This window comes from Nerophis ophidion, linkage group LG03 (assembly GCF_033978795.1).
Source record: "Nerophis ophidion isolate RoL-2023_Sa linkage group LG03, RoL_Noph_v1.0, whole genome shotgun sequence".
Lineage (NCBI taxonomy): Eukaryota > Metazoa > Chordata > Actinopteri > Syngnathiformes > Syngnathidae > Nerophis > Nerophis ophidion.
This window is the reverse complement of record NC_084613.1, coordinates 50,472,950-50,482,974: the sequence shown is the minus strand read 5'-3', so window position 1 is coordinate 50,482,974 and position 10,025 is coordinate 50,472,950. Positions and strand designations below refer to the sequence as shown.

Genomic DNA, 10,025 nt, shown 5'->3' with positions numbered 1-10,025 from the left:
TCAAATTGAGAATCTGTGGTTTGACTTGAAGACTGATGTTTACACATGAAAACAATCTAACATGAAGGAGCTGGAGAAGTTTTGCCAAGATTATGAAGATTTATCAAAAGCGAATTGCAGCTGTAATGGCCGCAAAAGGCGGCTCTACTAAGTACTGACTTTAGGGGGGTGAATAGTTAGGTGAGAGTTTTTTTATTTTTATTGCTTATTACTTTTTATTGTTTGCTTAAAAATAATAAAAAAAAACTCATCTTCAAAGTTGTAGGCATGTTCTGTCAATAAAATGAGGCAAACCCTCAACCAATCAATTTTATTTCCAGGTTGCAAGGCAATAAAAACATAAAAAATTCCAAGGAGGGTGAATACTTTTGCAAGGCACAAATTAGTAGAGTCAAGAACAACAAAAAGCAAGGATTTCGAAAATGGTTTGATCAATAGAAAAATTGAGGAAATCCACCCCATTCGAATGATTTTTTTTGTTAGAGTAATTAAATTGGTGTCTTCTGAAAATGGATCGTGACACAAGAAAAACAGCAAGATTGATAACTTGTGTTAGGAGACATTGATTACAAATATTCAGTATTTTCCTTTTTTACATTAAAATTGTGTTTTATATCTTTGACAATTTTGAAATAAGACAGTATTTTGACCCATTTTGGTAACTTCAAACTGGTGGCGGCTCTAGCTTCATTGGCGGTCTCGGCCAGACCACTTTCTGAGCTCAAGATAAATAGAAATATTTTTACACCCCATCCTAATGGTGCCCCCTAAGGAATGCAATCTCCAATATCAAAACTGCTACTACTTATAGTATTATCTAATGCAATACAATCAATTACACAGTCATAACATTATGCTTACATTGATAAATACTTGTGTGTCATTTCTAATGTGGAACTTTTATGCAAAATATAAAAATATTGGAATTATTTTATTAATATCTTGCAATGACTTATTATCTTTTGCATAGCTAAAATATAGTAAAATAAAAACAAAATCCAGGGTATCAATACTTCTTAGACATACATGTATCGGCAAAGTTACAATAATGGTGGTCATATAGAGTAGAATAGAGTTTTTTTTCCTTCTTTGTCACACAATCTGTATGTTTAAGACACTGTATGGAAAAATTATTATTCCAGTGTTATCAAACAGCTGGAATGAACAACTGCATATAGTACAAACAAGGCAAACACTACATTTCAAGATTCTGCTTTAGTATGTGTGTATTTTGACACAAGTCCTTCTCACATTTCTATTTTTGTTGTAAGGACTTGCTTCACTTCAGGTATAAAAGGCTGCACATTGTAAACGTTGGCTGAATGAACATCAGTTCCAACCAAGCACTAACTGAACCATCATCTGAAACTGCTAATAGTGTATAGTATATACTGTAGTGTGTTCCCTACTTTGAGACAGGACCAACTGTCAGTACATCCATACAGTATGTCACATTTCAAAGTGACGATACATGTTCTCCACGTAGTTCAGGACCCGTTGCCAGTCAGGACCGCCTGCTCGTAGCATCTCCTCTACGGTCTGTTAAACAAAACATTTACTGATTAATAGCAGTGGTGGGCCGTCAGTGACAACAAGGTATTTTCCTCAGAAGCACTGACCTTAAAATCAAGCAAACATTACACAATATAGCAGTTTATTACTGGTGTATACATTGTATAGCCTGTATAATTTTTTGCCAAATCCAATTTCAGCTTCTTTGTGTTGCATGACAATTGAATTTACCCAGAGCATTCAGAATCAGTAGTACAGGCCTGATGTCACTTAAAGTATTAGAGCTTTTGCTTTTACCAACCAGTTTTCAAAATTTGCTTCTTAGAGCCAGCTAGCAGGTGTACCAGAATGGCAGGTGTACCAGAATGTCAGCATTTTTCTGTCTATTAATATGAGCAAAACTGTTTGACAAACCAAATAATATTTGTGAGCTACAATTTTAAATAAATAAAATTAGCCTTTCTATTTAATTAAAGATTTTGTTATTATATTAGATAAATACCTTTGCATTCAGCTGAGCAACACATTCACAGGCTTCCACCTTTATATCATAAATACAATCAGTATGTTTTGATGCACTAAACTAGTCTGATTTCTCAAAAAGTTATGTTTTTTTTTTGGGGGGGGGGGGGGGGGTGTTATTTCATTTTAGCGGGGATACATTTTTTTTTCTTTCCGAATGACCTATGAAGTCACACTAGCCATCCGTTGATCTTTACAACTTGTTTTAAGTGATGTCCGCTGTAATATTGACACAGATTAAAAACAGTATGTCTCTAATGGGTATGCTGATGTTAAATAGCAGACAGTATCGAGAAAGGATCTTAGATTGCGCTACGAATATGACGCTACTACCAAGAATGTATCAGGGGGTGGGGATGCAGGTCCAAAGCAAAGAAAGACTGGCGGCAGAGATTTTTCGAAGGAATCTTCGGACTAACAATCATGGAAAAAAAATGTTTAATGTCTTGTAGTTATTTCATAAGGCTGTGTGGATTGATGGAAGGAGTTTTAAATCCGGGGGAAAACATAATTTGTGCCCTGACTGATACTGTTTCAGAGGAAGCTTTTTATTGTTCTGAACTATCTTGCCAGTTGGAACACAAAGTTAGTTTGCACTGCACAAATGCAGCGTGAAGAGGTTTCTGTACATTTTATTATTGGCCTTTAACATACCTGCTTCATTATCTTTAACTCAATTGTATTTTGTTCGGGAGTCCGAATTAAGCCGGCATTTTACATTTCCTTAGCTACCTTCCTGGAAAAGCCTTTAAATGGTATCTCGTTTTGATTCTGTATGACACACAATCATGGGGAAGACTGCTGACTTGACAACTGTCCAAAAGATGACCATTGATACTTTAAAGAACAAGTCACAAAAGGTCATTGCCAAAGAGGTTGGATGTTCACAGAGCTCTGTGTCCAAGCACATTAATAGAGAGGCGAAGGGAAGACAAAGATGTGGTAGAAAAAAAGTGTACAAGCGAGAGGGATAACCGCGCCCTGGAGAGGATTGTCAAAGAAAACCGATTAAAAAATGTGGGGGAGATCCACTAAGAGTGGACTGCGGCTGGAGTCAGTGCTTCAAGAACCACCACGCACCGACGTATGCAAGATATGGGCTTCAGCTGTCGCATTCCCTGTGTAAAGCCACTCTTGAATAAGAGACAAAGTCAAAAGCGTCTCGCCTGGGCTCAAGACAAAAAGGACTGGACTGCTGCTGAGTGGCCCAAAGTTATGTTTTCAGATGAAAGTAAATTTTGTATCTCCTTTGGAAATCAAGATCCTAGAGTCTAGAGGAAGACAGGAGAGGCACAGAATCCACGTTGCCTGAAGTCCAGTGTCAAATTTCCACAATCGGTAATGGTCTGGGGTGCCATGTCATCTGCTGGTGTTGGTCTATTGTGTTTCCTGAGGTCTAAGGTCAATGCAGCAGTCTACCAGGAAGTTTTAGAACACTTTAAGCTACCTGCCGCGGACCAATTTTATGGAGGTGAAGATTTCATTTTCCAACATGACTTGGCACCAGCACACAGTGCCAAATCTACCAGTACCTGGTTTAAGGACCATGGTATCCCTGTTCTTGATTGGCCTGCAAACTCACCTGACCTTAGCCCCATAGAAAACCTATGGGGTATTGTGAAGCGGAAGATGCGAGATGCCAGACCCAACAATGCTGAAGAGCTGAAGGCCACTATTAAAGCAACCTGGGATCTCATAACACATGAGGTGTGCAACAGACTGGTCGACTCCATGCCACGCCGTATTGCTGCAGCAATTCAGGCAAAAGGAGCTGCAACTAAGTATTGATTGCCGTACATGCTGAAACTTTCCATGTTCATACTTTTCAGTTGGCCCACATTTCTAAAAAATATTTTTTGGTACTAGTCGTAACTAATATTCTAATTTTCTGAGATACTGAATTTGGGATTTTCAGTAATTGTCAGTACTAATCATCAAAATTTAAAGAAACATTTAAAATATATCACTATGTGTGTAATGAATTGATATAATATGTAAGTTTCACGTTCTGAATATAATTACTGAAATAAATAAACTTTTTCATGATATTCTAATAATATGAACAGCACCTGTATACTTACATCATGTAACTTCAATGGAGGTGAGTGGATATATTTTAAGGGCTTTACAGGCAGAATTGAGTGACTCCCGTAGGCTCCATTGTAAGCAGACATTTGATACATTTATTTAATATTTAGAATGCATTCAAAAAAAACATCCATCTCCATGTCTCTTTTAATGATTGTAAACAATAGGTAACATTCCAAAAAAAGTGTAGTTCCCCTTTAAGGATGCGCTGTTTTGTGGGCAACAGCGGAAGGATGCATGCAACATGAACCCTGTTGACCAAAACTGGTTTTGTGGTTACAACACACAAAAAATAAACATGTAAAGCTCACTTTATTAAGTTATTCCTCGTCCACGAATCCCTGGAATTCTTCTTCTGCAGTGTCCGAATTAAACATGCCACAAGAGGTCTCGCAACTACGATAAACAGCCGCCGACTTCATTTACCCCCGTAGAAGAAGCGTGCGGTGTATGCTGGGATATATGACGTCATTAATGGAGTCAGTGTCGCTGCTGTTGTCTAGCAGTTCAGTGACAATTCCTGCCTAAACACAAATGGAAATGAAAACGGCACATTCATACCGTAGTTGCGAGACCTCTTGTCCATCCATTTTCCATCCATTTTCAACCGCTTATTCCCTTTCGGGGTCGCTGGCGCCTATCTCAGCTACAATTCGAACACTGAAGAAGAAGAATTCGAGGGATTCCATCCATCCATCCATTTTCTACCGCTTATTCCCTTTCGGGGTCGCGGGGGGCGCTGGCGCCTATCTCAGCTACAATCGGGCGGAAGGTGGGGTACACCCTGGACAAGTCGCCACCTCATCGCAGGGGCAACACAGATAGACAGACAACATTCACACTCACATTCACACACTAAGGCCAATTTAGTGTTGCCAATCAACCTATCCCCAGGTGCATGTCTTTGGAGGTGGGAGGAAGCCGGAGTACCCGGAGGGAACCCACGCATTCACGGGGAGAACATGCAAACTCCACACAGAAAGATCCCAAGCCTGGATTTGAACCCAGGACTGCAGGAACTTCGTATTGTGAGGCAGACGCACTAACCCCTCTCCCACCGTGAAGCCCTTCGAGGGATTCGTGGATGACGAATAACTTAAAGTGAGCTTTACATGTTTATTTTGTGTGTTGTGTTGTGTGACATTAACGTTTGAGCAACGTTGAGTTATTGATATATTGTTATTGCTTTGCACTATTTCGAGTGTTATTATATTGTGATTGCACAAACGTTTGATTAACCGTAACAGTATCAGACTGTTTTGTACGTGTTTATTGAATCGAGGAATAGTTCCCCTTCACTATGTGATATAAATGTTGCTCTAAAAGTTATACCTTGCTGTTGTTAAAAGATAAACGAAATACCATTTACCTCGGGGAACATAATGAAACAGCTGTTTACTCATTTTGGGAGTGAACAGAGTTTTCAGAACACTGGTTTGTAATCTATTCATAAAGTTTGACTGACCTGACTGTTTTGTTGACATTCCCTTTAGCGCAGCTCCATCTAATGGATGCATAACGTAACCCCAGCCTCTACTGTGGCGTCTATTCTATGCGCATTATAATGCGGTGCTCCTTATATATGAACAATTAGACCATTCATTGAATGTGCGCCTTATAATGTGGTGCGCCTTATAGTGCGGAAAATACGGTATATAAGTAATGTAGTAAGAGGCACAATTGTAATAAGTTTTAATATTGACATATTTTGTTCATTTTAAGCATGTAGCAGCGTATTACTTTCACAGACGCATCACAACATTCACCATTTCTTTCAACAACAACTACTAATCATGAGAGACTTCATAACTTTCATTGACTACTTTGGGACAAATGATGATACACAACTTTATCTTTATGAGCCTGAATATAAGGAGGACAAGCTACTAATTTAAGAAGCTGATTCACAAACAGATTCTGCAATTTAAACGTTTGCTTAATGCTAAACAACAAAAACAAACTATGAACACAACAAAACAATCACTTACTGTACACTGTCTGCTCTCAGTGGGATGCTGACTGATGGGATGCTCATATCCACCGTTTAGATAAAGAAATCATAAACCCTTACGCTGGTAAAAAAAAAAACGAACCAAACTAAAAAACACAAAAAAGTATTTTTCCGTGTCTTTTTTGCTATCTTCGGGTCTATTTTGGAATGTCAAAGTTAACCGATTCCTAGGTTTATGGCCACGGCTTTCTTCTATAAAAGTGAGGGGTATAATTCATAAGGTAAATAACTCAGAGGCGATGCTTTTAGCTCCAAAGCTAAAAGTACTTTCATCAGCGTCAGCGCTTATTATAAAAAAATATTGCTAATACTTGGCTCATATTCAGGTCACGAGATGTAAATTGAGTATTGTTGGTGGTTTTGGATAATTTTTAGAGGGCATTATGGCGCAATAGAGTACTTCTAAAAACTTCCCCTCTGAGATTAATAAAGTATTTCTGATTCTGATTCCATTATCTGAGTTGTTAGCCACCTCGTACTTGCCGTATATCCTGAATTAGAATGCATGCCTTACATAAGGATTGTCAATGATAGGCACAATTTAAAAAAAAAGTGCAGTAAACTTTTAAATCACTATTGAAGGCCTGGGTACTGATTGCTTATAAATAGCACTTACAAAAGTTTGTCTGCCAAAGAGAAGTGGAATTATTATTCTCCATGGATCTAGATACATATCGAATTATCTCTTATCGGAGAGATAGACAACTCCAGTAACTAATGTTATCAAAACATTTATCATATTCGACTCGAGTTCAGGAAGGAAATAAAGCTCACCAAAGATTGGGCAATCCCAACACTCTTGCCCGTTTTGAATGCTAGACTGAGATTCTCCCTCTGAAAAAAAACAACAACAAAGCAAAAAAAAGTATTAACCAGTTCGGCAAAAAACACATTAATTACAACTTTTTTACATCTATGAGTCAGGGAACCACATGTTATTATTGATTCAATTAGCTTTGCGGAAATATTAAATTAATTCACACATAAGAGCAGATGTTTTGGTTTTTGGAAGTTTTATACAGCAATGATTATTAAATCTGATTAAAATGAGCCAAAGGACAAATAATGTGAAGTGAATGCCTGTTTCCTTAACATTCAGTCAGCATCATAAATTTGCACATTATTAACAATGTAGATACAGCTCTTAAAATGTTTTACATCAAATTGTGCAGGTATACCCAATGAAAGGGCTGGTAAATGTGTTACAGTTACGAGAATATTTTAATCTAACATTAGTCTCAGTCACACAACTATTTGAAACTTTTTGTTAGAACAGTTAGCCAACATCAGTATCCAACAATACGAACTTCCAAGCCTACCTTGTTCTGTGGAGTGAGGCTGCTATAAGGGATGTGCGAAGGAAGGTAGGTGTGATAAACGGCACAAAATGCAAGGCCATCTACCCAGCTGCTGCTAAAATTGGTGATGTCAATATTCTGGAGAAAGTAAGAGCACATAATGTAAGAGTTTCGTTAGCACATAATGCCATAATATAGTATACTGTAATTATAAAGATGTATTGGTATACTCAGTGACAATCAGACTTGGTGTAAGAAGGATTTATGAGCACTATCGCTAAAGTCTAGGGTAAAAAAATCAACAAAAGTGATTTTTTTTTTTTTTTAATCCACATAAACATGCTAGGTAGCACCGTAAACCTAAATTATAAAGCATTTTAGCCAATAGTAAGAAAGTCATTTTTGAAAAGAAAAAAAAAAGCACACAAAAAATACAGTGGTGAAATTTAGTTTTTCTTTTCTACTTAAGTTAGTAGAAACAGTTTTTTCTTAGAAAAGTATCTTTGTAAGTGCTGTTTGATTATGACTAAAAGGCAGAATCCCGCCCATCAACATTCATCCTTTTTCTATGGCGCTTATCCTTTCAACTATATGTTTATGGGAGGGTTGAGGCCTATTTCAGGTGACTTTGGGTGAAATGCAGACACCTTTACTTCCTGAAATGGCCCCTGGGGCAATCACAAAGGTATTGTGAATATGCATTAAACAGGAATGGAGCCCACGCCAGCTGCATGAGAGTCAGCTATGTGAACTACTACACAATATCAATGGTCACCCAAAAGCCCAAATGTAATCCAGTCTTATCAATAGCAATACAATAGCAAAGGCACTGGGGAGTACTTGAGATATACAAACATACATAAACACATGCATATCAAATATATATATACACATTTATACATATACAGTCGTGGTCACAAGTTTACATACACTTGTGAAGGACACAGTCACGGCTGTCTTGAGTTTCCAATAATTTCTACGACTCTTATTTTTTTGTGATAGAGTGAATTGAGCACATGTTTGTCACAAAAAACTTACATGAAGTTAGGTTATTTTATGAAATTATTAGGAGTTTACTGAAAATGTGACCAAATCTGCAGGGTCAAAAGTATACATACAGCAACATACATTATCACTTTTGGTGATGTACAAAAGTTGCAATCAAATCAAATTAGCTTCATGGCATGGCCTCTTAACTTGATGTGAGTGATTATGATTGACGACACCAGTTGACTTTTCTCAGCACATTTAAAAAGGGCAACAATAGGAAAGTCAAAGGATCTCAGCAAAGATCTGAAAAAACATATTATTGACTTGAACAAGTCAGGAGTGTCACTTGAAGACATTTCAAAGCAGCTTAAGGTCCCAAAAGCAACAGTGCAGACACTTGTTTGTAAGTATAAAGTACATGGCACTGTTTAGTCCCTGCCATGATCACGTAGAAAACACAAGCTATCACCTGCTGCTGAGAGAAAATTGGTCAGGATGATCAAGAGTCAACCGAGAACCACCAAAAAGTAGGTCTACAATGAATTGGAAGCTGCTGGAAAACAGATGTCGGTGACCGCAGTCAAGCGTGTTTTGCATCACCATGGACTGAGAGGCTACTAGTGGCCTAGTGGTTAGAGTGTTGCACTGAGATTGGTAGGTCGTAAGTTCAAATCCCGGCCGAGTCATACCAAAGACTATAACAATGGGACCCATTAGCTCCCCGCTTGGCACTCAGCATTAAGGGTTGGAATTGGGGGTTGAATCACCAAAAATTATTCCTGGGCGCGGCCACCGCTGCTGCTCACCGCTGCTGCTCACCTCCCAGGGGGTGATCAAGGGTGATGGGTCGAATATGTAGAATAATTCTGCCACACCTAGTGTGTGTGACAATCATTGGTACTTTACCTTTAACTTTAAGAAGGAAGCCCTTGTTCCAGAAGTGACACCTTAAGGCTCATCTAAAGTTTGCTGCTGATCACATGGACAAAGATAAGACATTCTGGAGGAAAGTTATGTGGTCAGATGACACAAAAATTCAGCTGTTTGGCCACAATACCCAGCAATATGTTTGGAGAAAAAAAGGTGACCCCCTAGGTGAGGGTCCCTGGTTCAATGCCCACCTAGTACCAACCTCGTCACGTCCGTTGTGTCCTTGAGCAAGACACTTGACCCTTGCTCCTAATGGGTGCTGGTTAGCGCCTTGCATGGCAGCTCCCTCCATCAGTGTGTCAATGTGTGTGTGAATGGGTAAATGTGGAAGTAGTGTCAAAGTGCGTTGAGTACCTTGAAGGTAGAAAAGCGCTATACAAGTACAACCCATTTATCATTTATTTATTTATAACACCATTCCTACCATCAAGCATGGTGGTGGTAGTATTATGCTGTAGCCCTGTTTTGCTGCCAATGAAACTGGTGATTTACACACAGTAAATGGGACAATGAAAAAGGAGGAATACCTCCAAATTCTTCAGGACAACCTAAATTCATCAGCCCAGAGGTTGCGTTGCGTCTTGGGCGCAGTTGGGTGTTCCAACAGGACAATGACCACGTCAAAAGTGGTAAATCAGGCTAGAAATAAGGATTTTAAATGGCCTTCCCAAACT

The 10,025-nt window shown here is 38.6% G+C and overlaps 1 protein-coding gene across 3 annotated transcripts in view; it reads right to left on the bottom strand.

Annotated features, from left to right (window-relative positions):
- Positions 1–294: 294 nt before the first annotated feature.
- si:ch211-195o20.7 (cytospin-A) overlaps positions 295–10,025 on the bottom strand; it is a 52,708-nt gene continuing 42,977 nt past the window's right edge. For all 3 annotated transcript variants that reach the window (XM_061895520.1, XM_061895519.1, XM_061895518.1), the window contains exons 10-12: positions 7,453–7,569; positions 6,908–6,967; positions 295–1,539 (exon numbers count right to left, since the gene is read on the bottom strand). In XM_061895520.1, coding sequence (XP_061751504.1) covers positions 1,450–1,539; positions 6,908–6,967; positions 7,453–7,569 — 267 coding nt within the window. In that variant the 3' untranslated portion in view covers positions 295–1,449. The remainder of the gene's footprint in view (positions 1,540–6,907; positions 6,968–7,452; positions 7,570–10,025) is intronic.